The sequence below is a fragment of the Callionymus lyra genome, chromosome 18, assembly GCF_982586985.1.
Source record: "Callionymus lyra chromosome 18, fCalLyr1.hap1.1, whole genome shotgun sequence".
Classification (NCBI taxonomy): domain Eukaryota; kingdom Metazoa; phylum Chordata; class Actinopteri; order Syngnathiformes; family Callionymidae; genus Callionymus; species Callionymus lyra.
The window spans coordinates 20358291-20373509 of NC_141835.1; the positions used below are offsets into that span (position 1 = coordinate 20358291).

The 15219-nt window shown below is 39.6% G+C and overlaps 1 protein-coding gene across 1 annotated transcript in view; it reads left to right on the forward strand.

The window, feature by feature from the left end:
* alk (ALK receptor tyrosine kinase) overlaps nt 1-15219 on the forward strand; it is a 380098-nt gene that overhangs the window by 146781 nt on the left and 218098 nt on the right. The window contains exon 2 of the mRNA XM_087779244.1: nt 11127-11237. Within this exon, the coding sequence (XP_087635370.1) occupies nt 11127-11237 (111 nt within the window). The remainder of the gene's footprint in view (nt 1-11126; nt 11238-15219) is intronic.

Below are 15219 nucleotides of genomic sequence, written 5' to 3' on the forward strand. Positions count from 1 at the left end.
CCCTAACTTTGAAACACATCAGAACGAGTCACCAATGGGATCTCCAACATCCAGACGAACACACGAGTTGTTGAAGCTAATGAAAAAGGCAGCATTGAGATGTATATCAGTTCACACTACGAGCTTTCATGATGCAACGAGACAAACACCATATCATCACAGTCGAGCACTTTGAAGTCAAGACCATGATCTATCTTCTCACATTAGCAGCGATGAGATAGGAACCTTGAATTTCTGCAGACATGAATCACAGTGAAGGGTCTACAGCTGCCTTCATGAGTTGTTGTAGCTCTACAAAATTTCATCATCAGCTATCCTCTGTTTAATGTGTTCAAAACTGGGGCCTGTTAGCTGCTGCTGGTGTCAGAATGTATTTGGAAGCTAAACTTGTCAATTTGTGTCTTTGCCTGAAAAACCTCGCAAGGACGTCGACTCTGTCCTATTTTATTCTTTTTTGAGGTTTTGTCGTGCAGTAGAATACCTAAAAAAAACTGTAATGATCTACTCCAAAAGTTATTTGTGTGGACTAAACTTATATATCCATCAACACATCGTGACTTAGTGGACGAGGCCTCAGCCTTGAGGAAGCAAAACAAGTCATAGTCTTGACTGAGACCTCTTTTGAAGCTCCTGCCAGAAACAGATCAATAGTTTGCCCATTGGGAGGGAAAACCCTGCTGGCTTCAGTTTGGTTTATCGATCAGCTTTAGTAGGACTCAGCTGTGGCTTAAGTGATACCGTTTTAGAAATGCTTTGCCACTATCCGGATCAGAAACGATAGTTAACCATAGCCTCTACAAGGTTGTTATGAGAGATTCTAGAAAATGAGAGACTTTTATTACAAAAGTCCTATACATTGCTGCATTAAAATAGTTAATTTGTATGTGAAACGGTTCACTATCTACAGCCCTCTATGTTTATATGTACGGGCAGTTGGGATTTCACTAGGTTTTGCGTCTCTCCAGTTTCAAAAGGCGTGACTGTGTGTGTCTTTTACTCACACACAAGCTAGACAGTCGCTTAAAGCAATGCTCTCCTTCTCTGCACCGCTTTACCACCCGCACCCACTTTAATGCTAGCATTACTTTCACGGACCGGGCTACAGATAAAACAATTTAAAAAATCACGACCTCGAAAAACCTTTTAGTTCATAAACACAATTTCTCTATGATGAGAGTTTGTGTTCAACCCTTTTTCACTGAGTAGTTTTTGAGTAAAGTTGACCAAAGTAGTTTCTTAACATTTCACGAGTGAGATGCTTATGATAACAAGAATAATCGATACAACATGGATTAAATAATTTCTCCTCTAATAATCTCTTACTCTATTAAATGCCTCCTGGACCGGTACTGGTTTGTAGCATGACGATAAGGAGGAGGATCTCTGCTGGTGGTCGTACTCTTTATGAACATGACAATATTTCTCAAAATATAGACTTCCTGTCTGCCAAAGTTTGACAGTTTTAATATTCCGGCAGAGTATTTTACCTTTTCCCTGCTCACTTCCAGTTTGATAATTACACAGCAGCAGACTCCCGATCAATAATGCACAACAAATGTCTCGGTAAGACGAGCAGAGATATTTTATACGTGGCTGAGGAAGTAACTGAATTCACATTCAGACAATAGACTGTGTTGGATTTTGTATGTTTGGACCCTACAGTAGTTTGCAATTAAAGTAGAAAAAAAACGACGTTCAATGAGCTTGAACACAAAACATTTCTTGGAGCGTGTGTGAGGAATTCTCCGTCAGACATAATTTGATGTCTTGCTGTAGAAACGCTGCATATTTGGGAACAGAGGGTTTAGTGAGGCTTCAAAGTGAAAGGGGGTGCAGTGCACAAAAGCTAAATCATTTTCAATAATGAGCATCAGCGTCTCCGTTTATCGCCACTCTCATTGTCACTTTCCGGCCCTTTCTTCCCTGCTATAATCACTCCTCTCTGACGCTGTGCAAGATCTTCCTAGATAAGGAATCATTTTTCGGGTCTTTTGTACTAGAGTAATAGAGATGAGAATATGCTCTCCTAAATCTGAGATGCTCGGTTCGGAAATTGGTTAAAAGGCCAGGTTATGGAGTTCAAGTATCTTTTGGGTTTTGTTCAAGAGTGAGGGTAAGGTGGAGTATGAGATGGACAGGTGGATCAGTGTCATCGGTCATGAGGGTTCGGTAGCGTCTGTCGCGGTGAAGAAAAGCGCTGAGCCGGGAAGACTCTCTATTTACTGGTTTATCCATGTTCCTACTCTTATCTATGGTCACCAACTGTGTGACCCAAAGAAGACCCTAAGTATTGAGGAGCCTCTGGAAACCTTGGGGTGAAACCAGGAGAGACCATGTCTTGCACAAGTGGTTTAAGATGGATGGGTGGATAAGAAAGGGTTAATAAAGTGACCTGAATCAGCTATTGTAAGAAAGTGTGTGCTCAAAATACATGGAAAAGTGGGCGCATGGTGGCCTACTGTCCGACAGGACCACCTCACGGCAAGAAGGTTTGCTGTTTGGCAACTAGCGTGAGGTAACCTGAGACATTTCTGTGTGGGATGTGTATGTCTTGCATGTGCTTATTACGGGCACTTACGGTTTCCAAAAATACATACAGAGGTGGTTGTGTTTCTCTGTGACATCTTCTGTGTGGTGACATCTTCAGGCTGTCCCGTCCCTGCAAAGTCGACTCTAATTATTTGACCCTGTAGTCAGTAAAAAAAGTTGGCCTCAACATTGAGGGAGGAGAAAAGTATTGATTAAACTTTGTGTTTTTTTTGGCTGAAAAATGACGGTGAAAAAAAAAAAAGTGATCACAACCTTGAGTCAGGACACCTCAGCGATCCTGGCATATTAAGTGACAGTCATTGCATTTTTAATAGAGCTGTTAATGTGACTGATGGGACGTTTGGCGTCTCTGTTGAGAACAAAAATGGATGAAACGACTAAATAAACAAGGAAATTAGGTCACGTAGACCTTCAAACGAAAAACAGCTAAAATAGAGGAAATAAGGTGGATCTTTATCAAACTTTGTCCTCCCATCCTTTTCCTGGTCTTTAGTTTTACTGCTTACACAGAACCAGTCACAGAAAAAAATGTATTTTAAGAGGCTCAGTGGAAGTACTGAGAGAACTGATCGTATAATCCTCAGTATCATCAGTGGTAGAAATACTTCTAAACACTGCATCTAATTGGGACAAATTGGCCATCACACTTTAACATCTACCTTTCATGGCCAGGCAATCTGGGATTGAAGATGTGATAAGAGAGCCAATTATCCCTGGAGAGAAGTTGATCTGTGTCTGTGGGCTTGGATGGCAAAAGCTCAGTCACCTTTTGATTTAAGAAAGGTGTCCAGAACCCACCAGATGGGCCGGACCAGAGGATTTATGGTGGCACGGTGTCGCAAATGGACATTTGGGTTAAGTGGTTTAGGTTCTGTCCCAGACAACCTTGAGGCGACAACAGAAAGACCGAGGATGGATTCTGAAGCACGTCAACGATGTCAGGAGATGGTTTGTCGTTACTGTAGAATGTGTTTGAGATAAATCCGTGGATGATTAAATCTTCATATTGTTTGACTCCGAACATTGTGTCAGCCCTAAGTGAATTTGCTGACACAGCAGAAATGTTTTGTGCTTGAAACTATTAAAGTGTTGTCAGGAAATGAAAATATTACATCACCTACTGTATATATAGATATATTATCGTGTGTTATAGACTCCTACTAAAAAAGTTTGTAGATTACTGACGTAAGTGAAGGTTTTACTCATTCATGAAGCAGTGTTATATTGTTAAGACGTCAGTAGGTGGCGCCAAATTGAAACCATATTTCAAGATTCCTTTTGTTATTTGTAAGGGGAGGCAAAAAAATATTGAAAAAGGTAAGTAAGTAAGTAATTCACGCAGTTAAAAATAGATACAAATCAAAAAACTTTAAAAGCCTAAGACAACACAGTGACAAACATAGCAGCCCCAAGGTAATAAAAAAGCCTGCACAATTGAATTAAATAGATTTTTTTCTTACTATATTTAATGCATAATAAACCACTATTTCTGTTAATGCACGGCCCATCATCTCTAATTGTCTTTACCACTAAATAACAAAGTGGTAAAAACATGGAAGTAATAGTTCACCCAAAATTCAAACTTCACTCATTTTCTACATACATACATTTTAACCTATAATTCTTTAAATTAAATGCATTACTGTAAAAATAATCCAATTAGTCAACATGAAGGTGAATAGAAAATGGGTGAAATTGTAATTTTTGGTGAACTATAACTTTAAGGCAAAGTTTAAACAACTAGCAAAGTCAATTCAATTTTTGCAGAATATAATAGGATCATACATTTTTCAAATTTGATTTCAAGTAAAATGTTCTGTATAAACAACATATATTCTAAAAAAAGAAGTATAATCCATATGATGCAGCGGTCAGTGTTACATTTGAGGGCATGTGACCCATGAAACACTTTAAAGAGAAGGACCGTTGTCGGGTACAGCCGAGATCATGATGTATGTGCTGCTCTCAGGCTTGGTTTCATGACGGCGCAGTGATCCAGAAATAAAGGCAATTACCCATGAAGCCAGCGGACAGCGAACAGGTAATGGACGTGCGGCTCAGGTGTTCTCCACGACTGCGATCTTAACGTGAATCGATGGGAACCTGCCTGCAGCGCTCCGGCTAAATAGATGTAGTTATGAATTGCTCATGAGCTCTTCCAGAAGAATCTTTGGCTAATTAAGAGGGAAATAAGCGACTCACCTTTCGGCGCGCTGGCTTTCACACTTCTTGGCCTCCTTCATCAAAATTGTCCTCGGCTTTCTTGGCCATTAATTAACGATTTACCTTGGGATTCATACATTACTGACTAAATAAATTGATTACCTGTCCAGGCCGCTGGCGTGTCATTAAAGGCTTGTCAAAGTCTTCCAGCGCCGCAGCAGAGCGGCCACAAAAGGCTGCATTGATTTCCATCAGAGGAGGCCTTGTGTCCACTGAGCACTCTGACTTTCATTAAGACCTTCACAGAATTCTATTCACATTGTTCAACCATCTGGAAATGGACCGCTGTGTGCACACGTGTAAGCCGTGCACTTACATCACAAAAGAGACACGAGTCACAACGGCTAGTCTTGTCAACGTGTCAGTGATGGTGTGAAGTCTTGACTTCAGTGCTTATGAATCAACTCTTTTTAGGTTCAAACACTCAAACAATTTATCCTTCAGATAATTCCTGGTTCTGTTGCGTGATGATGTTTTAGATTTAATTCACTGTATCTTGATGCTCAGCAGTTAAACCCGAACAACAAGCAGAACAACACAGATGCAGTTTTGTACTACTTTAGTGGCTCAAATAAGCGCTATCCATGACTTCATTTCCTGTTAGAAAACCGTTTTCTGCTTTTAAATAACTTCATTTCAGTCTGGTATTTAACTCAGGGACTCACTCACACACTCGTGTGACAACCTGATGAAGCTCCATGAAACGTTGAGCTCAGTAGGTGGTGCTCTCAGTTTAACAATGGTTAGGTTTAATTCAAATGGTTGTTCAAATAAAAAAAGTAAGGAGAGAGTAGCAATCAAGTGGATTAGGGTTAGGGTTAAGTTTAGGGTTAGGGTTAGGGTTAGGGTTAGGGTTAGGGTTAGGGTTAGGTATAGGGTTAGGGTTAGGTTTAGGGTTAGGGGGGTATGAAAATGATGAAACTGATTTAGAAGCTTCACCAGACATCACACACTCGCACACACTTTTTCTTTCTCAAATTCATGCTAATATCTCAGGTTTTAAGAAAATATTTGATCATGGAACAGTCCCGGACCGAAAATCTCTTAACTGTTTTCCTTCTTGAATGATAACTCTAACGTAAAGTTTTTATCATTTTCATAATAGAGCAAAACTCCAATTCCATGAAGTGATAGTTCAACCAGATTCTAAGCAAGTCAGATTCAAGAGTTTTCACAATATGTTACCCTGAAAATTGAAATGGTTAGAATTACAATTACATTTTGTACCATATTTTATACATAATAATTCCTGAAATTGTACAACCCTGATATTTGTTTTTCAAATGTATTTTCACACCCTGGTAAATAAATTAAATACAATTCAAATGTCCCTCATTTTCTACTCTCCCTTATGTCGACTATGGGTTTGAATTATTTTCAAAGTAATCCGAGTTATAGTCAGAAATGTATGGCTTTCCCAAAAAGCCCCACTTTTCTTTGTACAAAAATAGACAGGTGGATTGGGGCAGTGTCACAGGTTATGTGGATGATTCACTGATCTGTGTTCGTGAAAAGAGAGGCAAAGCTCTCAGCACATTTCCCAGTCGATGTACTACAGTCATACCCAAAAAACATCTTAATACCTCGCCAGTACTTATAATGTCCTTCTTTTGTTAAAGCCACGACATGACAAAATTGCTCAGAAAAAGAATAAATATTTTAGGCTTGCTTGTAGCAGAAGAGTCCAGTCTCTTAGGGTAAATCTCACTGGAGCTTTTACTGTCTTAGTTCACTGGTGTAACTTAGCCCTACCCTGAAAATAAGTTGACATGAGGGTGAGTCGAAAATAGGTGAAATTTGGGTAAACTACCACTTTAAGCGTCAGATATTCTAGTTTCTCTGCTAATCTGCTTTTCCATTTCCTATTCTATTTTGGTCACAGACCTGATAAAGTTGGTACGTTGGCAAGAGTTTGAAACATTTGTATCTGTAGCATTAAGAGTGACTGGTAACATGAACTGAGTTTGAATGAGTCTCTTCCCCTTTTAAAAAAGCCGCAGAGATGTGTGACGAGTGTCTCACAGCTCCTGAGCTCCAGAGGTGGGGCTGGGTTGACGAGGCGCGATCACTAACTGGCTTAGAAAGTAGCTCCCTTTAAGTACAGGGATCAGAGGTGACTAAGAGGCTTTCCTCTGTCAGGAGGATGGAGATTCTACTTCCTGCTCTGGGAGAAAGCTTAAAACCCAGACGAAGGTTTGTTTGTATTTACCACCGGAGATGTAAATGAGGAAGTCAAGCGATGTCACGTTCATCCCTGCTTTTGGCTTCACGCTAGTTTCAAGTCGCTGGACTTTAAAGTTCTGCGATTTCATGGTAGCAGGAAGTGGTGGTCATGTGACCTAGAGGAGAACATGGACTATTTTAATTTTGCTGCTCACAATAAATGATAGAATATAGATTGATGGGACCATAAAAAAAAGTTTGTATCATGACTTTTGTATGATTGTGAGTCTATACATATATACTGTATAATGGTCAACATGTGGTGTTATGTGTTTTGAGGGACAAAAACGGACAGTTTAAATGAAAAAATAGGACAAGAAGGTGATTGTCTGTGCCGCAGCAGCAGGGATGACAGTGGGGAAAAAAAAGGTTATTCTTGGTTATCTTTCTGCTCGTATACGTGTGTGATAGTAGGAGACAAAATACAATTATCCTCCTTCTATATTGGTTTGATTGTAAGAATGCATCTCCAAATCCCTTTTAAATCCAATTTAAATGCAAATCCCTGCATTTATCCGTTTCTGCAGTTGCTCAGCTTGTAGGATAAGCAAGGTTACCTTTTCAGCTGCCTCCCCTGGCTCGCTCTCACAACACCTGAGCCAGCGTCGGGCCTGTGTGAGTCCCTGCTCGAGGACGTCTGGATGGGTCCTGCCTCACTTGGCTTTCTTCTTCTCCAGGTGTGTAGCATCTTCAGCCTGTTGTTGGGGATGAACTGAGACACGTGAGGAGAATTGGGGGCGAGTGGCTCCGAGAGGCAGCGCTGGCGCTGCAGAAACACCCTCGGCGTTCAATCAGACGGCCAATAGGCCAAAACAAGCGCCTCCAGTTATGGTCAAAGAGATGCAGGCCAGCGAGCCTTTATGGCACCAGATCGTCTGGAAATCTCAGAGCCAACGACCACGACAGATGCGTCCTCGGCCCGCCAGTCCACCAGTGTTTCCCCGGGTCGACCCGATCCTTCACGACAGCAGCTGGTGAATCTGAGCTCAAAAGAAAAAGACACTGGGCAACAGAGAGAGTCTGTTTTTTTTCCTGTCTATTTAACAATTTAAAAAAATATTAAAGTAGTTTGATTGTGAAATTGGATATTGACTTCATCTTGATTTCTTTCAGAAATAATTTTTCATACGACTGAGCTACAAATGTGTCTCGTCAAACCACAACAAATGGAGAAAAGTAGATCTCATCTTGCTTAAACTCTCCTTTCCAGTTAGATTGCAGTAAATTAATAAAATATTTAAAATTGAAATTGAAACTAAAATTTTGGTCAAAGAATGTAAAGGACTACTACTATAACAGTTTTTTTTTACGCTTTTAAACCTTTTCTTTTTTTAATCACAGTTGTTTTATAATTTATATTGCTATAAATATGTTAAGAATGAATGAAATGGATTTTTAAATTTACAATTACCATGCAAAAATTCACGTTGTGCGTTTTAAACTTCCTGTCGCTAGATATCAGCCGTAATTACGTCCTCCGCAGCTATAGGAACAATAAAGTCCTGTGATGTCTGAGGACGAGAGGATACAGTCGACTCCAGCAGCTTTTAAAGCTGATGTTTGGACATATTTTGGTTGAAAAAACAAATGAAAGCAGTTACGAATTCGTTAAGAGTCATGTGGTCTGTAAATTCTGCAACACTACAGGTCGAATACTACAAATATATCGTTGTTACTACATTATGTCGTATCGTTGCCCCTGTATCGTGATATGTATTGTCAGATTCTTGCCGATACACAACCCTAGTTGATATGTCAACAATGTTTCAGGAACAAAATGTTGTTCCTCACAATATGAAAACTTTAAAAAACTTAAAGCTACACAGAATATATTACTCATTGAGTGATGTATGATCGTTGAACCCGAAATAAACACATCAACAAAAAATTGGTGGGAGAAAAAGCAGGGAGTGTTCACGACTGCCGACTTAGAGAGAATATCTCTGTAGGTTTCTCTGTTATGAATGTTTTTTCAGAAACGCAGAGACAAGATATATCTTCAAAATACCTTCTTTCATTTGTTTTCTCCACCGTGGCCAGTCAATAGACAGAACTCTCCTGTATACAGACAAATATTTTCTTTCTGGAAGTTCCTAGTTTAGAATCGTAAGAAATATCTATTTTTCTTCTGCGCATCAGCTATGAAAAAAAACAATTTCTGGAATCCCAAATCACCATAAAATATTCAGCATTAATTACAATATTCCAGTGTGTGTGTGTATGTGTTGTCCAAGTTTGAATTTAAGTTTAATGGTAATTTTCCAAACAGTTGGAGGAAAGCATTTATTTTTTTATTATTTGTATATCACTATCAGTTTGCCTGTATCTATGGTTTTCATACAATCAAGACCGTAAGAAGAAATACCCTTTATCAGTTCATCTCTTTAATTAATGACTAAATGTTGAACTAAAAGGTTTTTCAATTTATTCTGTCCACTGCTTTTAAAACTTATGTTATTGCGCATTGGAAAAACTGTATAATGAAAGTAAAAACTCTTATATCTGGAATAGTTAAATCCTCTTTAAACTCTATCAGAGAACATTTCATTATAACATCCTGTCAAACTTTAAACACAAGAAAACTATATTTTGGAAATTTGAAACTTGTCTCGGGCCAAGGGGCCTTTATTGTTTCCTGGGTCTGACCCAGGGCCTCTTCAATTCAATTAAATTACATTCTATTTAAAGTATTTTCTCAAGACACTTTACAGTTTGAGGAAGACTATATGGAACAAAATAAAAATCTAATCCCAGAAAAGCAACAGTATGTGAATCACAGTGTGACAGAGGCGAAGAAAACTCACTCTTAGAATGCAGAAACCTCAAGCAGAACCAGCCTTCTGCTGTGACCGGCTCGGAGGGTGGTTGACAGAGGGTTGGAGAAAAGTAAGAGGGAAGATAAAGAAAGACGAGAGAGGAGAGTATAGCGTAGGCCAGGTAAAAAATAAAAAGTTTGCATAAAGAAAAGCAGGGGATGTAACTGATTCGTAAAAACAAACACGGTTAACCAATCAGAGACCAGACTTTACGCTGACATGGAAAGAGTGAACATTCAAGGAGAATAAAGAAAAATAAAACTGATAGATCCTCTGAAGAATGATGGACCAGTTTTCATGTTATACTTCCAGATGAGATAATGAACTATCCTCCAGTTTTGACACTCCCCTGACATTAAACCCACCCCCAGCTGATTGACCTACTTAAAAAAAAACAGCATCAAGTGGTTTTAGCAACTCGTCACCGTGACGCAAACCGCTGCCTCTGCATTTTTGTCCAAGATAAAGTGAGATTTGGAAGTGAGTTGATTTAGGATCTTATGTGGTGTGAGTGGAGCTGGAGCAGGAAGCAACTCTGTGTACCAGCAGTGAGATTTATGCAGTCGCCTCCTCCTGGTTGGAGTGTATCAGACTGTGACTGCACTAATTACCCGCAGACTCGGGGCAGCTGAGCTGGTGTTTATGTGTTGGGAGTTCAGGGAGCTGTGGGCAAAGAGGTATAGAAGAAAAGTTGTGTCGCGCATTAGTTCTGGGCGAGCTTGTGATAATTAGTCCGCGGGTGAGGATGCGAGCCGCGTCTTTATTTGTTTTCTGACACTTCCGCGCTCGTCTGATTCTTCCAGTGTCGCCCTGGTGTTCTCCATCCCTCGCTCCAACCACCTTCTCGCGGTGTCACCCTCAATTACAGCCCCGAAATCATCAGGCCCCGTCTTCTATTTAGAGAAACAGCTGCAGGCTGAAATGCTTTTAGAGCTTGTCAAAGGTTGACACTGAGAACTTTCACTGATCCTTATCGCCCCTCCTCGCCTGTTATGTAAAGTCTGCTGCCTTAGAAGAAAAGAAAAAAAATAAAGTATTTTGGACCAGCGAGTTCACAATGATGTTAATCCATCTCTGTAGCTGAAGGCTGCCAAACCGAATTACACGTGTCGACATATTTTTAAAAAGGCACTTTCTTTTCTTGACTTCTCTGACATCTTACCAGCCAATCCAAAGGTTTTTATTTACAGTTTTGTTGACCTGGTTTAGAAGTTGAGAACGCTCCAGATGAAAATTTGACTCGTAATTTGTTGACACGAAACAGAAATATGTTGTGTTGTCAAAATTGTAATCAAATTGTTTGTTGTTTTGCAGGAGCGTCACCTGCTGGTAGCGGTGGAGTCGGTCCAAGTGGATATTGGAGTTTTTCCTGGCGAGCAGAGGATGTTTTGAGCTTCCCTGTTGACAGAGGGAGAACTGCATCAGGTAAGTCGTGAATTTATAAAGTCGTAAAGTTTGCCTTTGAAACATTTCAGACAGAATCGGGCTCCTTTGCTGATGAGCTTTTTGTTTGGACTGCTGATCCATTACACTTCCACATATCTGTTTTCACGATCCAAGGACGAACCAAAAAGACTCTCGATTGGCAAAGATGTATATATTTTGTAAAGGTTGTTAAAGCTGCTGCTCGCTTACAGGAAAAAATATTTTATTGAAGACATGGCTTCACTTCTCCTAACATATTTGAAGACAAATTTTATTTTTGCATTGATGGACGGATGAATAAAAAGATACAGACTTCAGCTTTCATCTGCAAAACCGGTTGGAAAAAAACATAAAAAAGTTGTGATATGATCTCACTAAATTCTGATTTAGTAAGACCACTTTATAAAATGATAAAACTAAACAAAGCTTCTTTCATCTAGATGGTTTTACCCATGTATGTTTAAAAAAATGTATATGGTCGTGGTTGTTTGGTCTTGGACTCTAATCAAGAGGCGGAGTTTTATTTGATTGTACTGAATTATGAATGAGGCGATTTAGTTAAGCTGCAGCGGCTAACATGTCAATGATATATATATAATATAAGAATGAGGTTTTTGACATGTCACTATTTTGGTCAAGTTTACTCAAAAATAACTATGTAAAAATTAGAAAACAAACTCTATATGGGACCATGCTCTTAACATTCGTCTTTTGGAGGTTGTGCCTTTTTAATTGTTGATGTTTTTATCCCAAGGCTGGTCTGTGAAAAATAATTCAGTAGTTTAACTGGTCCCTGGTGCAAAAGGTTGGGGACACCCTGCTGTATAGCACATGTGTCAAACAAAGTCATTTTATGTGACCCGCCGGATGGTTGCCTTAAGTCCACTTAGATTAAAATACATTTTGATTTGGTGACCTTTACACAGGTCAGTGTTATAATAAATCAAGCCTCTAGTGGTCACTTAATTAACTTTGGCCTTGTTGCCCCTTTAATTCCAGTGCATTGTTAAATGCGATCATATCCACATTGTTTTGGTGTTTTGGGATCATGTGGAAGTGAACACTGACTCCACACACCGATGAGTTCCTTTTTTGAGGTGAATATGAAGATGAGTCTGACCTCTTTGGCCTGTCCGTCACCCTCAGGTTGTCTTAAGAACCGATGTCGGGTCAGAGGTCATCCTGTATATTAACTCTGCAGGGGCCCCCCGAGCTCTCGTCTGTACTTTTTTCTGACCACCTTCCCTGGTTGTGTAGGCAGCTGCGGGAGTGTGAGATGTATCAAACAACATCTTCCAGACGTTGCTCACAGATAAAGAGGGCTGTTCTTCTTTATGCTAATGCTACTTCCTGTCTGATCTGGCTTTGAAGACCGTCACATCTGGACAGCAAAAAACACTGTGCAAAGTCACATCCATATATTTTTGCTTTTTAATGAGGCCAACATGTTGTAAAACTTTGTTAGAAGTTCAAGTTGTTCTCATTTCAAGCATCATATTTAGATAGATTTGACAAAAAAATATAATATATATATTTCTGTTCATGTCTGGTGATTAATGGAGTATTTTTTGTCAGATATAAAAAGAGAAATAAACAGTATACATGTTAATTTCCTATTAGGTGATAATGCGGCTAATTTCCCTGCTAACAAATGTTAGTAACCTGGTAAGAGTTATTGAAAACCTTGTATGAACACTTAATGTAGCAAACAGAAGAAGTGTACATAGAGCTGTGATAAATAAACTCATCATAGACAATTCACGCAAAAACATAGACTTCATGTCATATGTTGAATAATTGAATATTTCGGAACGATTTATAAAATTCATTGTATTCTAGGTAATAAATAATTAAGAAGGGATTCATGTGATGAATCCGAAATATTGTTGGTTACTTGCAAAAAAACAGAAAGTCATATCCAGAAACTCATTTTAGCCTGAAGCTCTTGAATCTGAGCAACGGATGAACATTGTAAGGGAGTTCAAAACATAGAAATAGACCTTTGAACTCGGACTGAATGAAAAATATGTGAACCCAGCGATGGAAACACTGTATTTCAATTGACACCATCTTTCCTTTTGACTTTTGGAATGTCAAGACATTTATAACCACTATGTTGTTTTTGTGTTCCTGTTCATTTTTTATTTCCGCTAGTCTTTTTTTTTTTTTTAAACATTGTATTCTTGGTGCAAGTTAGCACTACAGCCCAGTAAAAAGAAAATTAGGAATTAAATTTGGAAAATATAATAAAATGTCTCATTATGAAGGATCCATAAATAATGTGATGTTGACTGGTGTCTTTTGTTACGGCTTATAAGAGAGTAGTTCCAGTCTTCTTTTCCTGGATAAGAAGGTCTTGACGGCACCACTGCTTGTTAAGTGATGTTTTTGTGGAGGCTAGAATGGTGGGGATCACAGAAACATGGCTCCGGGGCTGAAGTGCGAGATCTCGGCTGTCTCGCCACATCTTCTTTCCAATGGCATTTGTTCCAGTGCTGTACCGCCAACTCTGACTGAGTGGACACTCGCCACCTGCCCTTGCCCGCTCGCGCTGACTCCCAGCATCCATTAGCAGCCTTTTGCCGCCAGGCCTGCAGGGTTGGCTAATTTTCAGCTGGGAAAGTCAGAGCTCAAAGTGGCTTGAACGACTTTGGGTCATTTGTCCTGTGAGGTCCCCGCTTCACAGTCCGGGAGCAAAACAGCTGGACCTGTGAACCGAATTGGGAGTTTTTTATTCATGCAGACAGAAGGACTCTGTCACTGTAGTCGCCAACAGGTAATTTATTTTAACCACTTCCTCCTATTAGCTAATAGCATCAAGCTACATAGAAACATGCTTGTCTTTCTATAATGTCCATTTAATGTCATCCTGGAGTCGATCTTGTTCTTTGGGTAACAAAATTGGGGACCATACATGAGAGTTGGAACGTAAATGTAATATTCAAACACACAAAAAAAACTCAACAACCTTTTTTTTCTTGAAGAGACACATTAAATATGTAGTGCAGTCTATGAAGTATTTGTTAGGGAGGCTTAATACAGTAGTAGTATGACTAGCGAAGTACTACAAAGCCGATCATTATTTATTTATTATTTATCATTTATTTATTTATCATATATAAGTACATCAAAACCTATGTTTAAAAACAATTTAACAAGTTATACATGAGTTGTCACTGTCCATAAAGCCTCATTGACACCAGTCTACTGTCTTAGTTCCACATCACATGACCAAAACACGCCTGCCTCATTGGTCAACAGAAACTATTTGACATTAAAAAAAAATGAGATCTCTACTCCTGGTTATTATTTGTAATCAGTGTAACCGTTTAGCAGAAAGACTAACCAAAGTATTTGCGGAAAATCCAACTCAGATCTCCTGCTAATGGCAAAGATAATAGCAATGTTAAACCCTAGAGGGCTGCATGGTGAAGCAGTAGTTGGGAAGGCAACTTCCTATGTGGATTCTGTATGTTCTCACTGTGTGAGTGGCTTTACTCCGGGCACTCCGGTTTCCTCCCGCAGTCCAAACTCACACAGAGGTTGATTTTGAACTTGGTTTAATTTATGAACTACGGGCGTCACTGATTTGGTGAAACATGAGTTTTACTCCCAAACGCTCTCCCTCCATGGAGATGGATGGTCCCGGTTCAGCTGTGGCTGGCAGCTGCAGACCTCGCCACTCAGATGGATGCTGCCACTTGAGGAGCTGCCGTTCTCCACAATAGAACATCTGCCTCACTCAGCTGGTAGTGCTGTTCTTGTGTAATGAGACACAGCAGTGGAATAAAACACATTTGCAAAAAGTGGGGACGCATGAAAGGTATTGCGGAGTCGAATCATTCAGCTTGTCCTTCTCCTTGCGTTTCCGCACATTGTTTCATTTGCATAAAGTGAATAGTTAAACTGGTGCTGGAGGGAAGTGAGACGCGGTGATTTTATTATTTCCACAGTTGACTTAGTAGGTCATGTGAAATAGATT